The 24,213-nt window shown below is 42.8% G+C and overlaps 1 protein-coding gene across 1 annotated transcript in view; it reads left to right on the top strand.

The window, feature by feature from the left end:
• Window positions 1-272: 272 nt before the first annotated feature.
• Window positions 273-24,213, top strand: part of LOC145402670 (glutamate receptor ionotropic, delta-1-like) — a 245,307-nt gene continuing 221,366 nt past the window's right edge. The window contains exon 1 of the mRNA XM_080274651.1: window positions 273-367. Coding sequence (XP_080130777.1) covers window positions 273-367 — 95 coding nt within the window. The remainder of the gene's footprint in view (window positions 368-24,213) is intronic.

The following is a 24,213-nucleotide window of genomic DNA, read 5'->3' as shown; positions in this document are numbered from 1 at the left end:
ATAATTAGGGTATCTGTTCAAAGTATTTTTGAGATCTTACTTGCAGATCTTCAAGTTTTGTAGAAAATGTGTAAATTTTCTGAATATTTACTGCAACGATGACTTTGAAAATAGACTGATATTTATATCAATACCCTATTCTTACATTATTTCTAATACTACTTTCTTATTACTGTTATAATTTGTTTCCCTCCTTGCTTGTCTTCAGGTTTCCTCACAGGCCTCGCCTGTCTGTAGGACGAGTGATCCTGCCTACGGATGAACAAACACAAATGGACGACCCAGATGCACCAGGGGAGACAAAAATAATGGTTCTTAACCCAGAAAATATTCTTATGGAGACAATCGCTGAAGATATGAATTTCTCGTATGTATACGGTTTTCTGTCTGTCCCTTGTATTTAATAATGACAATAATGTATTGCTCTTTTCCTAATCCTGTATGATAAAGTAATATTTCGTAATAAATTCATTGCGGACTTCCTGGAACATTAAAGGTATCCGTGTAGCTAACGGTCTATTAGAACCAGAATTAAAATCCTGATGTGGGCAGCTGGCGTCACGTTTTGTGTGTTGATAAATAAACTGAGGACCTAGGGATGCACCTATGGGAGGTAACTGTGATAACCTGGATGATGTGGTAGCTTTGCATCGGAGAGAGGTAGTTGAATAAGTCACATCAGTCTCTAAGAGTAAATTATGGAGATGGATACCGTTGTTAAGCACCTCGCTTTTCCTTCCTCCTCCTTTACTTTTACCGTTCCCAGAACATTTTGCTGGGTGTCCCAGGACTAGTGTACTAACTTTAGATGATTCTTAGCTTAATTTTGAGCTTAAGAATGCTATATCAACATGAGTTCCATTTTCAGCCATTAGAGTGCAAAATTTACTGATGGCCATTTGGCCGAAATTATTGTCCGTCATAATTCACCCATCAGGTTATCATTAACTGTAGTTCGATATCCTTTGAGAGATGGATCCATGTTGACATAACATTTTTACTCAATTCATCCTTAAACTCACCTCTTGAAGCTAGTACGTCAGGTTCCTGGACACCCTCCACATAACGTTTGCTGATACGCTCTTCGTGGGTATCATTACTGTATCAGTATTTTTAACTCCTGCAGAACCAAGTATATCTCCCCAGCAGACAATCACTGGGGCATGTTGCTCCCTGATGGCTCCTGGACGGGCATGATTGGCCAGTTGCATCAACAGGTCAGTTCTAAAACTTTCATGACAGGATAATTAGTGAAACTGCAAGCTGTCTTGTTCATGATAAGATGTCCTTGAATTCTTCAATTTTAAAGGCAGCTGTAGCCATTGCTAAATAGTTTGTGATAGCATATATGTGTTCAGAAATATGGAACTACAGTAGCTGGGTTGAAACCGTACACCACTCAAACATATTTATAGAACATTTATTGAAGTGAATACATAGGTAAATTTTGTTCCCTTTATCTTTCACTGAAGTAACGTAAATTCATACCTATTTCGTTTTAGGATGTGGATATAAGTCTTGGATTATTTACAATGACACCAGAACGAAACACTGCAGTCAGCTTCACTCACCCCGCAGCCATCATTTTCTTACAAATTTTTTCGGCTCGTGGGAGTCCTGAGATTGATATTTGGGGTTTCTTGCTGCCCATAACCCCCTTAGTGTGGGGGTCCATCCTGGCATCACTGGTAGGGGTGCTGGCTGTCATGGCACTGTTACCATTCTGTCTTCCTGCCAATACAGGAAGTGGGTTCCTCACATACACCGACAGCTTGATCCGGGTGCTGCTGCAGCAAGGTTAGAGATTCTCACTTTTGCTGTACGAGTATTTAACCCTTACCTGTCAGAGATTTCCCTCTCTAAGAGAATAGCCTCTTTACTGACGAAAGCAATAGGCAGAGAATCCCTCCGCAGACAAAAGCCAAGAACCTGATGTCTGTCAGCTTCCACTAACTTTCTCATGATCTCACTGTGATCTCGCCATCACTCTTACCTTATTTAGGAGTTTGTTTCACCTAAAGATTGAAAGTTCACTGGCTTGTGACTTTTTGTTGGGGATGCCGATTATTTCTTTCGAGTGTATTTATTCTAGAGTCAAGTCCTCGGTGGGTTCTCTAGAAAAATATTATCTTTAACAGAACTGAGAAAGTTTTCGGTGACTTTATTATGGTATCTTTTCGACATACACAAAAAAAGTATTTCTTTTCATTCTTTCTTTTTTTCTTTTCTTTCTTTCTTTTTGTCTTAACAGAAATGAATAGTTTTGAGGGTTGGTGGTGGTGGGAGCGTGTGATATTGGGGGTCTGGATGCTGATGACTTTGGTGCTTACACGGAGTTACGCCGGGAACCTCATGTCACAGTTTGCTGTCAGATACATCCCTCAGCCCTTGCAGACACTCCAGGACCTGGTCGATAACCCAGTCACCGTCCTCATTCACAGGGGCACCTCTTACGAGCAAGCATTTAGGGTAGCTTCATATCTGTACCTCAAGTTTTGGAAATATTAGCAAACACTAGATTGTTAGGTCACCATGATGGTAATGCAATTGAAGGTAAAGCTTGAGCCACAAATTTGGTCATTAGAGACGTAGTAGCAAAATTAATGTAGATATTATGAAATGCAACCATTTACTGTTTTCAGTTTGATGGTTTTGCAACTGCAATGTGTGTGTGTGTGTGTGTGTGTGTGTGTGTGTGTGTGTGTGTGTGTGTGTGTGTGTGTGTGTGTGTGTGTGTGTGTGTGTGTGTGTGTGTGTGTGTGTGTGTGTGTGTGTGTGTGAAAAATACTTTTTCTTCGGTACATAGTTAAAATTAATGTTTTCCTTAATTCTTTTGCGCTAATCTAACTCCTCTCTTCTTTGTTGCTCTAATAAGTGTTTATAAATCGGAGTGAATATCATACATGTTAGGCATTCTTTACTGTAGAATAATTAGCGTAATCATCTTCTAACATAAATTAACTGTAGTTGGTTAATTCTATCTTGTCCCAAGTTTTTGTCCGTTACTGCTTATTTCACGTAGCTCAGTGGCAGAAAAAGACAGCATTAAAGCTTTATATCTCTAGCATAGTGCGAATGTGGATCTGATAAGAAGCGTTAGGAGAAAATTAATACACTGAGGTGGTTTGGCCATATGAAGAGGATGGAGAGTGAGAGACTGACGAGGAGACTGTGAATGAGGTGGAGGGGGGGAGGGAGGGGGAGGTCAAGGATGAAATGGAGGGATGGAGTGGAGAGGTATATGAGAGAGGGGTGTGTGAGCTAGGAGCAAGACAGTGAAATGGCGGGGGAAAGGGCGAAATGGAGGCGATTTGTTTCAGGCCACCCTTTACGGGATTAAGGCGTTTGGCAATAGATAGATAGAAAGATCACTTGCAAAGCACTTGTTCATGACTAAAACCATATTCTAGTGTAAAAACATTGTTTCATCTATGCAGTGATAAGGGAGAGATGGTAGTTTCAGGCCGAGTTATAGTAAAAAGAGTAGATTATACAGTAGTAAATTTAATTGTAGACTAGAAGCCAGAACACCTATAAATTACACAGTACTTGGCAACACACTGATATAGTATTGTAAGTGTAAAATTAAGCCAGAGGCCGACCAGAGCTGACAGAAAACCGTATTTATAATTGCCTCGGGAATTTCTTAACGCACGTTCATCAGTGATTTGCTCTGTATATTTTGCAGTTAGGCTTCGCGTCAGTAATATGCAAGCACACAGTCTGAGTGCTCTGGCCACGGTATAAAAACACGTGACATGAAATAGGTCGACTTTTATTTAAGAACTGCTAAAGAATTACCCCACTATCGTTCATGTTTGGTTAACGGTATGTTGAAATACATATCATTCTATGAACGTGCGTTGTTCTGAGAGTAAGGCAAGTATTTTTGGACAAATATATGAAAAACATCGTTGGAATCACAGGCCTATGACTTAGCATACTTCAAGTTTGATTCGATATTAGAACTCTCTAGGGAATAGCAGTTCGAGGACCCAAGTTTCACAAAATCGAGTTGTAAAAGAGTAGGAATTAGCAACAAATATACTTTGACAGGGGAAACAACCTACCACATATTGTTTGTGTGAACATGATGGTTGAAGAATATACATTTTTAAAACTTTTGTTACTATGAAGGCGGGCAACACCCTTAGAGATGATTTGAGTGATCCGCCGAATTACAATTTCCCCAGAACGTCAATGCAACCATCCCTGTGCATGCGCGCTTAGTATTGATGAGTAAGGTGGCGGTTTTGGCTCTATGGCGAGCGATGATTTTCAGTGCCTAGTCCAACCCTACAGAGAGAGAGAGAGAGAGAGAGAGAGAGAGAGAGAGAGAGATTTTTCCAAGAGCTTGGCGCTCTCACCCGCTGATTCGAACTGATATTGGGTTTTTAAAAATCTACTGAAAATTTCAGTATGATGTCTCTTTTTTAGGGTATACTCAAAGCCCTCCTTGTCATAAACTGTACAAAATATAGCTTTATCTCTACTGCAGGTGAAGCATGACTACTACGCAGGAAAAGAGTGAATTATATCTGCTAAAGAGCAGTGCCCAATATGTTGGAGGGCCGAAGCTTCCCTCCGAAGGTGATTCCTTCCGCCACTACTTGTTCGTCTTGAAAGACCTCGAGATGACCAAGAATGAAGCAGCCCAGGACGCCGTCTGAGTTGAAAGTCACATTGGTCAATGCTGGGATACCAATTCATCAACATCAGCATGCAGTTATCCAGCTTGAGAGATAGAAAGAAGTGTGGGAGAGCCTAAAGAAGAACAGGTGTTGTTGAAGTGAAATTCAGCTGAAGAAAGGGCAAACGTTTGTGGCAGAACTGGAAGACCTTTTTGATTTTTTTTTTTAATGTGTCCAACTTCTGGGCAAAGGCTTCAGAGTCTATCCCAAGGGCATATCCCCAAAGCCCAGTAGTCCTCCTACATCACATGTCACCACTGCGACGCTAACACCCACCATCCATATTGAATGTAAGCTACGATTGTCTCATTCAGGACAGGTGTATTGGCATTAACGGGGGTATTTTTACGAGGTGTCAGGAGGTCATGTGGTAGATCAGTAAAGTCTGATTTTATTTAATTCAAATCCATAAAATGTTCCCTGTCCTAGCAGGGATTTGACCCGGGGTCCGTTAGGCCTGCAGGCCACCTCTCCACTGTTTCAACCACTGCCTCATCAGACCTCTGAGGGATGGATTGAGAATGGACCAGGTCGTAAGCTCCTTCAACCTCAGAGGGAACCTGATCATCCTGGCTGTACAGTATGTCTGGGTTGGACAGTGTGATAATGCAGAAGGACAAAGAAAAGGCAGAGAGAGAGGCAGCAACTGTAAATAAGAAAAAATGCAAAAAGGAGAAATTCAGGTACTGCTGGGATGTCATTCTCAAAATGTCCTCATCTGCAAGTACTGAAGATACCAACAGTGACGTCTATCCACTCGGTGCTGTCGGATGGGCATGTTTCTACTGATAAGGAAGAAGAAAATCTTCACCCCTCATTTGTTGGCGGCGATGGATAGAATGAAGGTGAGTGACTGGAAAGTTCATACAATCGCAAGTGTTCTCCACGCAACTGGGCACGACGTCACTGAGCAGAGTGTGAGCTGCTCCTCGATTCAAAGACATTAAAAGATGTTTCGAGAACAATGTGCCCGAGATCTGAAAGAACAGTTCATTTGGAGAAGCCCCTAACACTTCATATTGACATGTATCTGATGGAAGATCTTACAGAGACTGAGAAATTAGATCAACTTCCAATCATAGTGACCCGATCAGGAGTTGAGCAGCTGCCAGCTATGCCATCACTTCCTCATAGTCAAGGAAAGACCATTGCCAACAAGTTGCTGGAAGCAGTGAACGACTGGAATATCGTGGACTGTGTGAAGGCACTCAGCTTCAACACAACAACCAGCAACATCAGCCTCCTTAGTGAAGCCTGGTACCTGTTCTCAAGAGCCGTTGGTTGGGACCTTCTCTTCTTTGCTTGCCGGCATAACATCTTCGAGATCTTACTGCAAGATGCCTTCATAACCATGATAGGCCTATCAAATGGTCCTGACATTCAGATCTTCAAGAGGTTCTTGGAATATAGGACCCATATCATCTTCACAGACTTCAAGGCTGGTGTGGAGGACGAAGATGTTCTTGTAGCCATCCAGGAGCAAAAGGAAGAACTCATCACATTCCTCTCACAACACCTGAACATCCTGCAACTTCGCAATGATCATCAAGAATTGTTGGAACTTTTTCTTAAGTTTCTTGGAGTGAAGTTTTTGATTGGACCCCTCTTCCATACACCTGGAGGATTGCACTGTGCACGATTCTTGGCTTGCCTCATCTACAGCTTAATGATCTTCATGCTTCGAGATACAGGATTCAAGTTTTCTGCAAGCCAGCTTTGAGGCCTGAAATAGTTCTGCATATTTAGAATCCTTTTCTATGCAAAACCTTGGTTCGAATCTCGTCTCGCTACTAAGACTCTTTTGACGGACTTGAATTTGTTACAGATTCTCCACAAGTCTTCCATCCCCTTAGCTAAAGAGGCATTGAAAAAATTGCTCAGACACTTGTGGTACTTGAGTGACCAACACGTAGCCTTCGCGTCCTTCTACCCATGTGTGGAAATAGTGAAGAAATGAACCATGCTTCAAAGCAGTGGGACGTGAGAAAGAAGAGGAGAAAATGCTGAAAAGAATCTCTATGCTCCCATCAGAGATGCCCGGGAAGACCCTCTCGGGATTTATCTCCTTCAGAAAGAAGAGTATCTTCAAGTGCCTGCAAATTCCTGATTCGTACCTTAACAATGATCCAGAAACCTGGCATGACAACAACCACTTCTTGGAGGCCCTATCGGTTGTTCTGGAGTTACGTGAGGTCAACTATACCGCTGAAAGGGCAGCTGCTTTGGTCCAAGAAAACAATGGACTCTTGATGAAGGACCCAGAGCAACACCAGATCCTCCTTCAAGTGGTCCATGACCATAGGAAGCAATTCCCAGGCACAAAAAAATCCACAATTGCAGGGAAACTTGTGTAAAGGGTTATAATGACAACATTATTTTTTTTGTTCATCGTCTCCTCCATGGGCGGCACCAAGAATTTTCGAACTGGGGAGAAATAAAAATTTGAATTTGCAACCTAAAAATAGTAAAAAACGAGCTAAAATAGTCCAATCTTATACACATAGCCTATCTCAGAAATACAAAGGTGGCTGGTGAAAAATAGGGGGCAGGCCCTTACAGGACCACCCCAGGTGCAACCGATGCTTCTTTCTAATTCTTATGTTCCTCAAGTCAAATAAAAAAATTATTTTTTCACTTAACATTACATTATCATTATTGCCAAACTTCGAACTTCCTGAGCATTCCTTTATATATGCTCATTCGGAGCCAAATTTTGTTTTGTTACTTTTCTTCTATAATGGAACAATTTGAGGGGGTAGGCACTGTAAAAATAAAATGTTTTTTTTTGGCGCATCCATTCATCCATCCACATATACTATCTCTCTCTCTCTCTCTCTCTCTCTCTCTCTCTCTCTATCTCTCTATATATATATATATATATATATATATATATATATATATATATATATATATACCAAGGCTTCTTTACCCAAGGAAAGGGAGGTAGCCGAGACAGGATGACAAACTCCCCATTTACTCACCAGTTCAAACACATTCATTCGCATATTAGCCCCAAAGAGGAGAAGGGACAGATCCTCACCGCACCACACTGCACAAGGGTCAACAGCACAGTGCAATCAGTGACATCCGCAGCAAGGCCTGACAGCAGAGCTGCTTTACCCCTGCCACATCATAACAGACCCATACCCTTACCCGCACCTGACCTGACTAGCTGATCAGTCCAAATGGGGGAGAATATCCCCTCAGGGCTGCGTCATCATTTATTCATTCACAATTTTTCTACATTTATTTCTGTCACGCACAGCCACTCTTCCTTGCTCAACAGACATCCCTCCCACATCCAGTGCTCTCTTTACACTGTCCATCCATCCTAGTGGTCTCCCTCTCAGCTTTACACCTCTCACATCAGATCTAGTTATCTTTTTCACCAATTGCTTATTATCCTTTCTCTCCATATGCCCAAACCATCGCAACACCCTCTACTCAACTCTATCAGCCATCTTCCGAACAACTTCAGTTCTCCTTCGCACTTCATCATTTCTCACTCGATCCATGCCGTCACTCCACACATACTCCTCAGACGCCTCATCTCCATTACATTCAAACTTTTCCTCTCTGCTACACCCATATTCCATGTTTCAGCCCCATATAACGCAGTCTGTACCACAACACCCTCGTACAGCCTTCTCTTTACATCAATTCTAAGCGAACGACATCTAAACACTTTTTTCATTCCTCCCAGCACCTTTCCTACTTCATTCATTGTAAACTTCACTTCTGCATCTATTCTTCCATCCACAGCAACATGTGACAATATATAATTAAAACACTCTACCTCCTCAAGCAACTCACCATTCAAAACTATATTCATCCCCCAACCATCTACCAACCTCGTACACTTCATCACTTTACTGTTATTCTCATTTACTTTCAATTTCCTCCTTTCACAAACCCTTCCAAATTCCTCTATCAACTGTCTCAATCTCTCCTCTGAATCAGCCACCAGTGCAGTATCATCTGCAAACAGCAGCTGCTTCAGATTCCACTCTCCACCATCAACATTCACCAGACTCAGACCTCCACCTATAACTCTTGCATTCACCTCCCTTACAACACCATCCATATAAATATTAAACAACAAAGACGACATCACACATCCCTGTCGCAGCCCCACTCTCACAGAAAACCAATCACTCACAGCATTTCCCACTCTTACACACGCTCTACTGTTTACATAAAAACTCTTCACCCCTTTTAGTAACCTACCATCAAGTCCATACAATCTTAAAACAGTCCACAAAGCCTCCTTATCAATTCTATCATACACTTTCCCTAAATCCATGAATGCCCAAAACATCCTTGCCTTTCGTTAAATACTTTTCACACACTTATCTCACAGCAAACACCTGATCCACACATCCTCTCCATCTCCTAAAGCCACACTGCTCATCACCAATTACTCCTTCTGTACCCTCTCTAACTCTCATAATTAACACTGTACCATACACCTTACCTACAACACTCAACAGACTTATACCCCTAAAGCTAGTACATTCCTACTTATCACCCTTGCCTTTATAAAACAGGACCACACAAGCATTTGCCCAGTCAAATGGCACCATACCTTTCACAAAGCACACATTCAACAATCTTACTAACAAGTCAACAACAGTCACTCCATCACCCTTCAGGCATTCCACAGCACACCCATCCATACCTGCAGCTTTCCCTGTTTTCATCTCCTTTACTGCCTTCTCCACTTCCTCCTTCGTGATCAAAGAATCATTCAACTCTCCCAACACATTTATTCCTTGCATCTTTCCATCCGCCACAATCTCAGCCACCCTTTCCTCCTCTACATTTAACAATCTTTCAAAATACTCTGCCCATCTCATCCTTACTGCATCCATCTCAATTAACATCCTTCCATCCTCTGCTTTTACTTGCTGTTCCTAAGACTCTCCCTTTCGTACCCTTTTCACCTCCTTCCAGAACATTTTCTTTTTCTGTTGAAAATTCTCAGTCAGTCGCCTACCCCACGTCTCATCTGCTGCCACTTTAGCATCACGCACAGCCTTTCTCGCCCTATTCCTCTTTTCCTTATACTTCTCATATGACACCTTATCCTTCCTCTGCAGCCACACTTCATATGCACGTCTCTTCTCAGCCACAGCCATACTTACTTCCTCACACTATCATTCACTTCCTTGTCTTACATCACCACCCACACGTCTCACACCACACACCTCTTCTGCATGCCCCACCACAGCACTCTTAAACAACTGCCATTCCTCCTCCACACTGCCATTTTCCTGATCTTTCACTGCGTTCCACTCATCTCTCTATTTCTCCTGATACTCTATTATTTTCTCTCTTTTATCCAACTCACTCACTTTCAAAACCTCCCTGCCACATCCAATCCTCCTAGCTCTCACCCATCTCTTACCTACTCTTAACTTTCCCTCCACCAAGTAGTGGTCAGACATACCTCCCCTCTCAGAACTCTCACATCCAACAATCTTCCTATTACATTCCTGGACACAACCACATAATCCATCAAAGCTCTATCAACAACTCTTCCACCCTCCTGTCTCACCCATGTATTCTTATAAATATCTTTCTTCTCAAACAGCGTATTTCCAATCACCATCTCTTGCTCAGCGCACATCCCTATCATTCTTTCCCCATTTTCATTTCTTCCAGGGACACCATGCACACGAACTACACCTTCAAATGTTACATTTTCCACTCTAGCATTCAGATCTCCCATCATTACCACATTCACATTCGCTCCAAAACTCTGCAGACACCTATCAACATCATTCCAGAAAGACTCCCTCTCTTCCTCATCTCTTTCACTGCCAGGCCCATATGCACTCACAAACACCCACAACTCACGTTCAAATTTCGTCTTCACCCACATCAGTCTCGATGACACCTCCTTTCATTCAATTACACACTGCTGTATTTCCGGACTCACTAACAAGGCCACACCTTCTCTTGCCCTTCCTCTATCAACACCTGACAATCTTCCATTCACACTTTCAAACATAGACTCACCCTTCCCTTTCATCTTCGTTTAACTCAAAGCTAACACATCCAACTTTCTTCTCACAAACATTCTCCCAATCTCCTCCCTTTTAGCCTCAGTCGTACTACATCCGTGCACATTCATAGACCCAATCTTCAGGGTACGGGGATAACTCAATCCCCCATCACTTTCTCTGGCCTGTCTCTTTTCAGGAACCAAGAAACAGAGGACGGGGTCCCTAGTCCCCTCACCCCGCCCCTTTTAGTCGCCTTTTATGACATGCAGGGAATACGTGATCAACATGGTAAGGGCTAGCCACACAAACATCTCCCGCACCTGCACAGGTATCCAGTCACGCATATGCATGCTCTTGCTGGCAGCCACATCCTGCCACAACACACACATCCCCTGGTGGAACTTATTTCCTCCATCCTGTACTGCTTGATAGCAGTAGTGAAAATAGCCCTGAATATACTGCTAATAGTCCAGGGCTTGGGGGGAAGCTCATCCTCCTGCACACCTACTCCCTCCTTGACAAACGCTGGCACAGATGGCTCAAAGCTGGCTCCATCTTCCCACACAAAGGTATCGACTCTACCCACATGTGATAGAGCCGGCCGTCTGTCATGTGCAGGACATTTCTTCTGTGTTCGTGCACATCCACGTGCACGCCCACGGGCAGGGGGTGAAGGGGAAGGAGAGAGAGAGGTGTGGGAGGTGGGGGAGTAAGTGGGGGATGACTCACCTAACGTGGGACTTGCCTGGGGAGATGCTCAGTGCTGAGTATCACAACGTGGGGCTCGTGGGGGATATACAACTTCTGAAGGGACCAGTTGTGGTGAATTTGCCCTTGAGGTGCTAGGCCATGGGCGGGCAACCTCTAGCCTGTAGGCCAGATCCGGCCTGAGAATATCTAACTTCTGGCCCGCCAACCTGCTCGACATAAGCATAGCCATCCGGCCCACAAAACCCCAGCCAAAACAAATTAAATTCTGACAAATAGTATCTGCCGGCCACATGCAGCTGGCAGATGTTATTTGGCAACTTGGCACTCCCCTCACCTTGCGTGATACAATCTTTCCACCATCCTGCCAGATGCCAGTGTCCATAGGACTTCCACACTGAGAAGAGGTATGTGTCACTGTTATGGGCAGTACTTGTTGCGTATCCATATATGTAGGACTTTTCAGGTTCATAGATATTTTGAGATCTAAACCCACGAGCTCAAACATGTTTCACCCCTTCAAGTGTGGAAGTCTATATCCTGATATCGATATAATTTGCATGTTTTCCAATAAAATTCTTGTATCTAGTCACTTTTGTGCTCTCATTTGTCACTCTGGCCCGTGGGCTGCAATTAAAAGTCTCAACTGGCCCTTGCTCTGAAAAGGTTCCCTGCCCCTGCACAAGGCTGAGGTGTAAGTGAGGGTAGTATGACAAGATGTTGGCAAGCTGGCAGTGAGAGTAGGAGAGATGGCTCTTTGGCTTTTATTTCGCTGATGACCGCCAGCTCCACACTCACCTGCCCAGTATTCCAGGTCATCTATCTCCTCCTCCTCCAACTCATCACTGTCGAAGGCCCTTTCTTCCTCCTGCAGGGGTTTCAGAGCCTTCTCTGGCGTCTGAGAGCAGCTAGGGGTCGGAGGGTGAGAGAGGTCACTCTCCACACGGTAACTCTTCCTCTCCTCCAAAGATGTGCTCTCAATAAGTGTCTGTGAGGACACAGTGTTGTCCAAGGCATGACAATGGCACTATCACTTAGCCCTTTTCCTGGCACTAAGGGTAGAACTCTCGTGAGGGTCGATGAGGCGATCAGTCCTTCATGTGGTGTTGCAGAATCAGATGATGAAGTATAAAACATGGCTCCTCAGGCTGCCAGTGCCATGTACAGACTGATTCGCACATCTGCGAGGTACCTGGGGGTCCTACCTACTCAGTGGGCATCATAGAACATGGTCACAAGTTCAAAGGGTAGTGGGAAGGTGAGTGAGGCATATGCCGTCAGGCGGCGGTGCTCCGTGCCCTGAATATGTGACAGCTATACACGTCAGCTGGCAGTAGGGGTTAAAGGAAAGCACAGTATTATACTTATTCGAAACCTTGACAAGCTACCAATATTCTCCATGATAACTATTAGTGTAGGTAACATATCTAGATTGAAAAGTGAATGAAAGTAGTGTCAAAGAAGGACTGGCTCTCATAAGGAAATGAAAATTATGAATTCATATGGGTGACAAAATGTAAAAACATTGATGAGTGAATGGAATGAGTGAGTATGGAGGTCAGGGTATGGCATCACTGCCTAATTGGTGGCCTGACTGAATGACCTGGTGAGAGTGGATCCATTACCGCCAGGTAAGGGCTTAGCTGCACATAAGTGTCAGTACTCTAAAATATCATAACACAATACATAATACCTAGTAATTTATATATGCAATATAGAGATTATATGAAAGTCATGCCTAGGGCTAGAGGAAGTGGTGTTCACACATTCTCAGTTACGAATGCCACACACAGCAAGGTGTGACGCCAGACTGGAAAGTCCCCAGGCATGAGAAGGTTCCACACAACCATGCTTTACACGAGATAACACTAGTCATATACAGGGGAAATGAGAGAGACAGGACAGAAGGGGTTATAGGAGAGAATCGAGACGCTGCAGAGAGTAAGGAGTTAGGAGAGAGATGACAGCAGAAGGGGTTAGGAGACAGAGAGGCACGCTGGGAATGGCCAGAGGAGAGCACACTGAGTTAGCAAGAATAAACTGCTCCCGCCTAAGTACTGCTCTTGTGAAGAACTTCCTGTGGAGAATAAAACTGAAGTCAATCCCCAGACTCATCTTTATCTTTCTCCTGCCATCTATGACAAGTATTATCCCACTGCTGCCACCCTGTATAATATATCATAATTGTTGATATATGTTGTAGTCGTCGCCGAGTTGTTGTAACAATGTGTTGATTTGTAGGGATTTTATGAAAGGAGAGAATGTTCATTGTACTTGTCATAGATGGCAGGAGAAAGATAAAAATGAGTCTGGGGTTTGACTGCAATTTTACTCCCCAGAGGAAGTTCTTCACAAGAGCAGCACTTAGGCGAGAGCGATTTTCGTTTCGTTTCGTTTTGTTTCATTGTTGAAGGCTCCAACATGCTTGCATGTATCAGCCTTGGTCACCTAATGGCAGCTTTCCATGCTGCTCGATCTATGGCTACCTCCCTGTTCGGTCCCTTAAACCTGAGGTCACAGTTAACCCCTCTGTGGCCGAAGGCCCGGAATTTTCCATGCAAGCCAGGCCGAAGCCGGGGCCATATTTTGAAGTTTCGAAAATTGATTTTTTGTTCTTGCCATATTGAAAAAGAAGTTCAGATGCTAGCTTCCTAGATGCATTTTATGGCTTGCAATGGAGTGCGGAAGTTGCAGAAATATCGGCAACCGATATCAGCCACCCAGGGGCGTAACGCAACTGGGCAGGTGTTGTTATTTTTTTTTTACCTCCCAAAACAATACGAATGGTGCTGAAATGTGCATATATGAGATATGATGATATCGAATGATTTCAGTACATAATCTGTTAGGAAGGGCTAGAAAAAAATTGTTATGAATACTTTTTCACGTTTTTGATATAAAATATGTTTATGGTAGTTTCGAGTCATTTTTTACGTTATCGTTGTGCCCATGCTTGGAAAAGGGAGCGAAAGAGTTGAATTGTCGGTCCTAAATGAGAAAACTGCACGTCCTCCATGGTTAGACTCTGCCACAGGAGAATAAAGTGGAGGGTCAGATCCGATTAGCAATGTGGAGGTTGAGTCGCAACTTCGAGCTCCCACACCACGAGCATGGCTAAAAATGGAATCGTAATGCAGTTTCAGAAGTCTAATTATTACGAATACAGATACAAAGCAGAAATAATTAAGTTTTCAGACGGGGGGAAAACGTATTTTTTCCGTAAGAACATGTTCATCTCTCTATCATTTTATGTTCACTTTTATCATTTTACCTTGTTATTTTCGCAATATATATTGCTGTCTCATGGGTGGTTGTATGTGTTTTGCAAGGGAGGAAAAAGATTGTATCTTCTGTCTGGGTCGAGATAATGGGTGTAACTACGTGTTTTTAGGCATGGCCACGAGAGAAAAAATCGTCTATCCACTCGTCATGACAGCAGGTGGTGAACTGACAGATGATACGTGAGAGGGTGAAGTCAAGGTCAGTCTCATGTCCCAGATTTTCGTTCACTTCCTGAAGGTTTTCACAGTCTTCTACAAGTTGCACTGCATCAAATGATCCAAATCATTACAGCAAACCTGAGCAAATACGTAAAGATACCAAGACAAAAATTTATTTTTCACATATTATCATGTTTTTTTTGTATGTGCCTGTATACTTCATAATCGTAAACAGGTGGTTGTGTGTGTTTTGCAAGAAAGGACAAACATGATATGTTCTGCCTGGGTCGAGATAATGGGTGTAGTTGTGCTTGTTTAGGCATGGCTATGAGCAAAAAAAATCGAAAATCCACTCATCAAAGCAGCAGGCTTTGAACTGCTTGATGAGGTGTATGGGAGTGTAGTTTAGGTCAGTGTGAAGTACGTTCGTTCGCATCCCAAAAATTTTTGCAGTTTTTTATAGGCCATGCTCAAACGACGCCTGCGGCCATTGATCGGCTAAACGTCATTCAACGCCGGCAGCCACGGATGGGTTAATGGCCTCATCCCACGTCTTTCTCGGTCTACTCCTCGCAATTCCACCCCCAGTATTAACACTTTTCACCTTCACCCAGCTATCATTCCCCATCTTCTGCACATGTCCAAACCATCTCAATCTACCTCTCTTCATCACAACACCAATACACTCCAGTCCCATCCTACCTCTCAACTCTTCTGTCATAAACCCAGCCCCTCCAGGCCTTGCATGCAGGGACGCACTGCACATTCACCAAATCATTGTCATTTCTGTATGAGCCTGCAAATATCCTCTTCCTTTACTGCCCAGGTCTCACTACCATACAGCATCACACTCCTAACACGTGCTGCATACAAAGACCCCTTAGCACGTAGGGAGAGTCCTCTCAGTATCAGGAGAGGCAACAGCTCCCTGAACTTCTTCCAATCACTTCTCACCCTAGCTAAAGAGCTAGTTCCAGCCCCACCTCCAGCACATAACATGTCTCCCAAATAACAAAACCCTTCCACACACTCAAGTGACTCACCAGCAAGTTCAATCCTTTCACGTCTGACAATCTCCACCTGCACTCCCCGATAGGCCGCACACATAAAGTCAGCATTATCTCACAGTCTACCTCTAATACCACTACAACTCTTGTGCACCCATTCATCACAAACACTGCACAAGATGAAGTTACTTCCTATGCCTTTGTGGCAAATTGCACATGGCCACTCTCCCTCTTCTTTGTACTGCCACCAACCCTAGATATCATCACTTTTGTTTTATCTGCATTTACCCTTAAGCCCTTGTGTCCCATACCATCTCTCCACTTCCTAAATCTTTCCTCCGCCTCCCTTCCATTCTCTGCAATCAACACCAAATCTTCAGCATGCTACATCTCCCACGGGAGTCCATTTCTAAAGTCACGTGACAGGGCTTCAAGTACCATGATAAACAACATGGGACTCAAAACTGACCTCTGATCTACACCAACATTCACGAAAACCTCATCACTCAAATCTCCATTCACTCTTATGGGTGCAAGCATCCACATACATGGTCATAACCAACCTAACCAACCACTCCTCCAGCCCAAGCTTTCTCATTGCCCACTTCACTAGCTCTCTTGGGACTCTGTCAAAGGCCTTTTCCAAATCAAGAAAAACAAAATCTAGATCCCTCTTCTTTCCGATATATTTTTCCTGAAGCTGACGAACAATGAATATGGCATCAGTGGTCCCCCTGCCTTCCATAAACCCAAATTGCATCTCATCAATATTCACTCTTTCTCTAATAATTCCTTCTAGAACTTTTTTCATTACCTTCAGTATCTGATCTAAAAGCTTTATACCTCTATAATTTTCTCTTTCCAGGGCATCACCCTTCCATTTGTACACATTTACAGTTACACTCTTGAGCCGATCATCTGGGACAACACACTCATATATAATCCTATTAATCAAGTCAGTGACTAACCTAACCCCTATATCTCCTGAGGCTTTCTACTTTTCGGTTGTCAACCCAGACACACTTGCTGCCTTCTCCACTTGCATCCTGCCAATTGTCTCACTCACAGTAGCAGTGTTAATCAAAGGCCAAGGGCCAAACGCTGGATCTGCTGCCTCCAAACCTTCCCTGTCCCAGTCAAACTCCTCATTCAACAACCGGCTATAATGCTCTCTCCATGCATCTTTAATAATCCCCACTGTTCACCACTATCCTTGCTTCATCATTCTTCACACACTGCTCACCTATACAGTAATATCCCAGTTATCCCTCTTCATCTGACTTGTCATCTTAAATATCATATTTTTCCTTTCCACATGATTTAGATTATCAAGTAAAAGTCTCTCTGACTCAAACTTCGTCCTGTATACCTCTTTTCTAGCCCTACTCTTGGCAGCCAAGTATTCCTTGTTACCACCCTTCTTCCATTCCCGAAAAGGCCTTCTTTACTCCTTAACTAAAGCTTCTACACCCTCATCCCACCACCAAGTTTCTTTATGTCTTGGTGGGTCTCTTGTCCAACTGCATATTGCATCAGTAACTGTCAATAGGTTGTTCTTGAGGGCTATGTACTGTTCATTAACCCCTCTGTCTACGGCTGTCTGTTCAGCCACCTCTCTCCTCATCTTGCTATGGAAGGCATCCCTTACTGCTTGGTTTTTCAGCTTCCATATTTTCCTCCTAGGTATATAAGTCCTCTTTTTGTCACTCGTTTTTTTAAAAACCATGTCACAAATCAATAGTTTGTGCTGCTAAACACACTCCTTGCTTCCTATATCTTTAACATCCCTCTAACCCTCACTAACCTCCTATCAGCCCTCTATGCACTCTCCTGCCTTTCCCACCGTGCCTCTCTCTCCTAACCCCTTCTGCTGCCTTCTCTCTCTTCCACAGGTGTATCCTCTAATGTTTAATAATATTCAGCTTAATCCTGCATCATCCTTGAACATACTTGGGGTTTCATTTACTCGGGACTTGTCTTGGAAAGATCATATTACATCTCTTGTAAAATCTGCCTCCAAGAGATTAGGTGTGCTAAGCCGACTCCATTCCTTCTTTATCCCTGCACAATTGTTGACTCTATACACGGGTTTTATCCACCCCTGTGTGGAGTACAACTCTCATGTGTAGGGAGGTTCCCCACATATAGCCCTTCTCAATAGTGTGGAGTCAAAGGCTTTTCGTCTCATTTACTCTCCTCTTACTGACTCCCTTCAATCTCTGTCTCTTTGCCGCACTATTTCCTCTTTATCTCTTTTCTATTGCTGCTTCAATGGTCACTGCTCCTCTGAACTGTCTGCTTGCATCCCTTCACCTCTACAACAGGTCTAGCAATAAACTCTCATCCCTTTTCTGTCCAACTCTCTAATGCAAGAGTTAACCGTTACTCCAGGTCTTTCATTTATGCAACGGGTCAACTCTGGAACTGTCTCCCTCTGTCTGTATTTCCTGCTTCCTATGATCTTCTGTCTTTCAAATGCAGTGTGTCCAGGCATCTTGAAATGATCAGATCTTGAATTTGTCTCTCTCTTGTATTCTGTTCTTCTCTTGGAAGGAACAGTTATTAAGGGCTCGTGGTCTTTGGTGCCTTTTTCCTCGCAAAAACAGAAAAAAAATCTTAATCTCTGTGCCGTCTCTATTCTCTCCTAAAACCCCTTCTGCCCTGTCTCACTCATTGGTCCTGCATATGACTGGTGGTATCACATGTAACGCATGGTTGTGTGGAACCTTCCCGAGCCTGGGGACTTCCCGATCAGGCGTCACACCGTGCTGTGTGTGACATTCCTAACTGGAAATGTGCAAACGCCACTTCCTCTAGCCCTAGGCATGACTTTCATCTAACCTCTATATTACATATATAAGTTACTTGCTATTGTGTATGACTTTCATCTAACCTCTATATCACATATATAAGTTACTTGCTGTTATGTATTGTGTAATATTTTAGAGTCCTGACATAAATAGTCAACAAGAGTGATAGCAGAAACATTCCTTTTGCTTCCGGATATGGTGTGGGTATGCATGCATGACACATTTCCCAGTGTTTGCAAGCACTTCTAATGATATGTTGGCCTTGCCATCACATCATGACCTCAGAAAAACACAAAACCTTATGTGTAAATTTACTATTTTTTTTTATTATTCATTAGGTTATTTATCTGTTTTATTTCATTTTCTTAGATTTGTCATGAACATGTTTAAAAATGGGGAATGTGTCGTCCTGTCTCGGCTACCTCCCTTTCCTTGGGGGAAGCAGCCTAGGTATATAGATAGATGGATAGATGTTTAAAAATGAGAGTGGAAGGATAACTTATGTTCAACATGGCTTCACATGTATTATTATAGAGAAAGATGGTATATAGCGTCCACAGTGTATCCTGTGCAGTATCATGTTTTCGAACACGAAATTAAAGCCATCAAAACTCAGTGAACATTTCCAGAACAAATTTGGCAGCAGGCATGCTGTGAACATCATTACAACATTAAAGGTCAAGTGGGCCATGGTCGTCTGTTCGTGCATATTGCCGACTTATGGATTTTTACCAACAGATAAGCTGTCTTCTTATCATGCTGCATGAGTCAGGATATTTTGGAGCAGGTTGTTGCTGATAATTACTTATATAAAGTCTAGTCCAGTAAAGGTCAGTCTACAAGGGAGTGAATCAAGAGATGTATCAAAATGTTGTCAGCTACTGGTAGTGGTCTACTACAGCTGCAGAAGCTACAGAAATTTCAAAATGATAAAGGAATATTGTTGACAAAACACCAACTGATGGGGCACCAGCCATGCTGGGCAATCGTTTAGGATTCGTAGCATTAATGACAAAAGAAATTCCTTTAAGTGAAGACACCCACTGTCCTCTGCACCAGTACACACTTGCAGGAACATCATTGCCTCGAAAAAAGAGGAAGACATTGGTCGTTCTTTGAATCACTGGCTGATTAATTTGTTTGCTAGGATGTGGGTCATGTTGACACTGTGCATTTGTACCATACAGAGGTGGGGTGACTGTCACATGGTTGTGTGCTGTCTCGTGTGTGCAAGTGCGAGATTAAAGTCAACAGTTTCTTCAAGGACTGGGACAAGGGTGTAGGGTCATAGTAGAGGAGTAACCAATAATCCGTATGTTTAACTTATGGCAGCATGATGGTAACTGAATCTTTATTCACCTGAATCCAAGAATACATTTCGGTTTCATATGTATTGCTTCATTACAATTAGTTTCATATGCTTGAGATAAATAATTCATAACAATGAACCCTCTAATGAAGTGTTTTATCCAATGACAACAGCAACCATGAAGCAGTAAGTAATACAAGGACAACCACAAGATTTAGAACCACAATATTTAGAACATTTAAAAACTACAAGTGCCTCCCAAATGATGTGAACCATAAGCATAATATCGACATGAGTCAGGATTTTTTGGAACAGGTTGTTGCTGATATTTACCTACATAAAGTCTAGTCCAGTAAAGATCAGCCTACAGGGGAGTGAATCAAGAAATGTATCAAAATGTTGTCAGCTACTTGTAGTGGTCTACTACAACTCCAGAAGCTACAGAAATTTCAATATGATAAAGGATTATTGTTGACAAAACACCAACTGATGGGGCACCAGCCATGCTGGGCAATCGTTTAGGGTTGGCAGCATTAATGACAAAAGAAATTCCTTTAACTGAAGACACCCACTGTCCTCTGCACCAGTACACACTTGCAGCAACATCATTGCCTCCAAAAATGAGGGAGACATTGGATGTTTGTGTGAAAGCAGGCTGTGAACATGATTCCAGTCGTTCTTTGAATCACTGGCTGGTTAATTTGTTTGCTAGTATGTGGGTCATGATGACACAGTGCATTTGTACCATACAGAGGTGGGGTGACTGTCACGTGGTCGTGTACTATCTCATGTGCTTGAAGTGCGAGATTAAAGTCAACAGTTTCTCCAAGGACTGGGACGAGGGATAGTTGAAGTATGCTTGCATCTTTGTCTGACTTATTCGCTACACTCAATGAGCTCAATTGCTTTTTTCAGGCAAGGGGACTCAATATTACAACTACAAGCAAGATGCTGCCTTCTTTCAAAGAAAAACTTGCTTTGTGAATTAGACGTGTAAGGAATGGAAAATCAGTAAATTATCCATCTCTAGACGGCATAGTCAGGGCAGATACTTCCTTACAACCTGACATCTGCAGGTGCTGTAAACTTCATTCAGTGGCAGCTTTTCGTGTGGAGATCTGCAAGTCTGTGAAAACAGGGTCAGGATCCTTATCTGTATAGTTTTCGAAAATATTCATGATGACACTGACATCACGGAAGTTCTCAACGATGTAAAAAGAGATCGTGCAAGTCAAATGGAGTTTACTGAGAACCAGCTAGAACACTTCTGGGCTTCTTAGCTGGAAATAATACTTATAATAGCAAGAAACTCTTGCTGTGCTGGTGTCATTCGCGATTAATGTGCAGAAATTGGTTGGATGTTCGGCACTACATGACAGTAACGCTGAGCACCAACATGCCAAGGTTCAATGCCAAAACAGAATAAACAACACCAGTAAACTCAATAAGTTTGGAAGGAAAACATTATCTCTCACAATACCTCATCCAATGAAGAAATGAGTGAATAATTGTAATGAATCATTTAATTATCAGTTATATATCTGTGAGTAGATATGGGCCTGGTAGTGAAAGGGATGAAGAAGAGAGGGAGTCTTTCTGGAATGCAGTTGATGAGTGTCTGCAGAGTTTTGGAGTGAATGTGATTGTGATGATGATGGGAGATCTGAATGCTAGAGTGGGAAATATAGCAGTTGAAGGTGTAGTTGGTATGTATGGTGTGCCTGGAAGAAATGAAAATGGGGAACGAATGATAGGGATGTGCGTTGAGCAAGAGATGGTGATTGGAAATACCTTGTTTAAGAAGAAACATATTTATAAGTATACATGGGTGAGACAGAAGGGTGGAAGGGTCGTTGATGGAGCAGTGATGGACTATGGTTGTGTCCAGGAATGTAATAGGGAGATTGTTGGATGTGAGAGTTCTGAGGGGAGGGCGGTGATGGTTCGGACATTTTTAAAAAATATATTTATAAAAATTCAGGTTTAAGCAAGAGAGTAATCTGCTTTACGTTAAAATGTTGCCACATCATTTGGCTCTTAAGGCTGATAATATAAAATTCTTAGCTCTTTTCAGCTTTAAGCTATAGTTAACGAAACACAAGTGACTAAATCGTCCGAACCATCCCTACCAGTGGTGATGGTTCAGACAGAAGGGTGGAATGGTTCGGCCACAGGTTTAACTCAGCATATTTTAAAAAATTATGTGAATTGGATTGGATAAAACCAAACATTTATCACATCAAACACATTTCATTTTCCTCTATCTATCTATAGCCCGACGCCCTAATCCCGCAAAGGGTGGCCGCAGACAAAACGCCTCCAAGTCACTCTGTCACCCACCATTTGACTCCCCTCCCCCCAACTCACCCCCCCCTCCCTCATATACCTCTCAACTCCATCCCTCCACCTCCTCCTCGGTCTACCCCTCCCTCTCCCTCCCTCCACCTCACCTACATACACCCTCTTAGTCAGTCTTTCATTCTCCATTCTCTCCACATGTCCAAACCACCTCAGTGTATTTCTCCTAATCTTTTCAACCACATCCACATCTACCCCACAACGTTCCTTCACTTCTTCATTCGTCAACCTGTCCCTCCACGTCACTCCACATGCTCCTCTCAAGTAACTCATTTTCCTAAAGTACAATATTAAACTTCAGAATCTTAATGAACCACTTGATATTTGTTTTGAAAAAATAATACTTTATAAGTGAAATAACCTTCACCAGATTTATTAATAACTGAATTAACCTCTTACTTTCTGCTTCAAAATTATGCATAATTAGCCTCCCCCCCCCTCTCTCTCTCTCTCTCTCTGGAATATTGACTTCATTTTTCATTTTCTAGGTCTTATTTCAAACTGACTAACTTATCGCTTTTAAAGCATATTGCAGCCTGCAAAACTGAAATAGAAGTTGTAATACCCTTCCACCTTTTTACACTTTGAGAAATAGGTTAAATAAACAAAACTATAAATATATATTCCCTGGTAACTATAAAGAATGCTGTTCACTATGAGTTCAAATATAAAAGATCAAAAGTAGCGTTATCCTTTGATAAGGTCATGACTTGGTAGTAACGGAGGGATAGTTCAAACTGTCCGAATCATCCTGAATCTATGTAGTTAATTGACGAGTACTTTCAAGTTTCACACGAGAGAGTTTAACATTCGCTTTTCATAGCAATATATTCTACATGCAACACAGATTCACCCTGACAATACACAGTTCGATGCCTGGCATATTCATTAAGGTAGAGCTTACGATTTACACCCAAAGTATAACATAAGAGATGCAAAAAAACATAAAATCTGACCTGCATCAAAAAGTGAGGGGTTTGTAGCTTGGAGGTTCCGTGTGATCTCCCACTTTCACGCAAGATCACACGGCCCTAGGTCCCATACGTTTCACAGGGAATGCACTGTCCGAACCATCACCGCCCTTCCCTACCTGGTGGAGGAAAAGTTAAGAGTAGGTAAGAGATGGGTGAAAGATAGGAGAGTTAAGTGTGGCAGGGAGGTTTTGAAAGTGAGTGAATTGGATAAAACAGAGAAAATGATAGTGTATCAGGAGAAATTGAAAGATTAGTGAACACAGTGAAAGATCAGGAAAATGGCGGTGTGGAGGAGGAATGACAGTTGTTTAAGAGTGCTGTGGTGGGGCATGTGGAACAGGTGTTTGGTGTGAGATGAATGGGTGGTGCTGTATGAAAAGGAAGTGAATTGTGGTGCGAGGAAGTAAGTATGGCTGTGGCTGAGAAGACGTGCATATGAAGTGTGGCTGCAGAGGAAGGATGAGGTGTCATATGAGAGGTATAAGGAAAAGAGAAATATTTCGTGAAGGGCTGTGTGTGATGCTAAAGTGGAAGCAGATGAGAGGTGGGGTAGGCGGTTGACTGAGAATTTTTAACAGAATTAGAAAATGTTTTTGGAAGGGTGACCCAAGGCCACTACCACAGCCACTGGTAAGCTGGTGGACTAGGGGTCCCAGGTCCATTGCCTGGACCTGGGACTGTACAGTGAGTGGGGCCTGTGCTATGTCTATACCCCTTTATTAAGACTGAAGATGACAAAACAAAATAAGTTTCAAAGCAAGCCTGAGGACAGTTAATCACCCAAGGGGAAGAGGGTAGGTTCATGGAATGTGGGAAGTTTGAGGGGAAGAGCGGGGGAAGTCGTTGAGGCATTCAGTAGGAGGTGGGTGGATGTGGCGTGTTTGCAGGAAGTCCGGTACAGGGGTGGA

The sequence above is a fragment of the Coenobita brevimanus genome, chromosome 58 (genome assembly GCF_032717465.1).
Source record: "Coenobita brevimanus isolate Jiangsu-jjx chromosome 58, ASM3271746v2, whole genome shotgun sequence".
In the NCBI taxonomy this organism is placed as follows: Eukaryota; Metazoa; Arthropoda; class Malacostraca; order Decapoda; family Coenobitidae; genus Coenobita; species Coenobita brevimanus.
The sequence above is the reverse complement of the archived record's forward strand: the minus strand, read 5'-3'. Positions and strand labels throughout refer to the sequence as shown.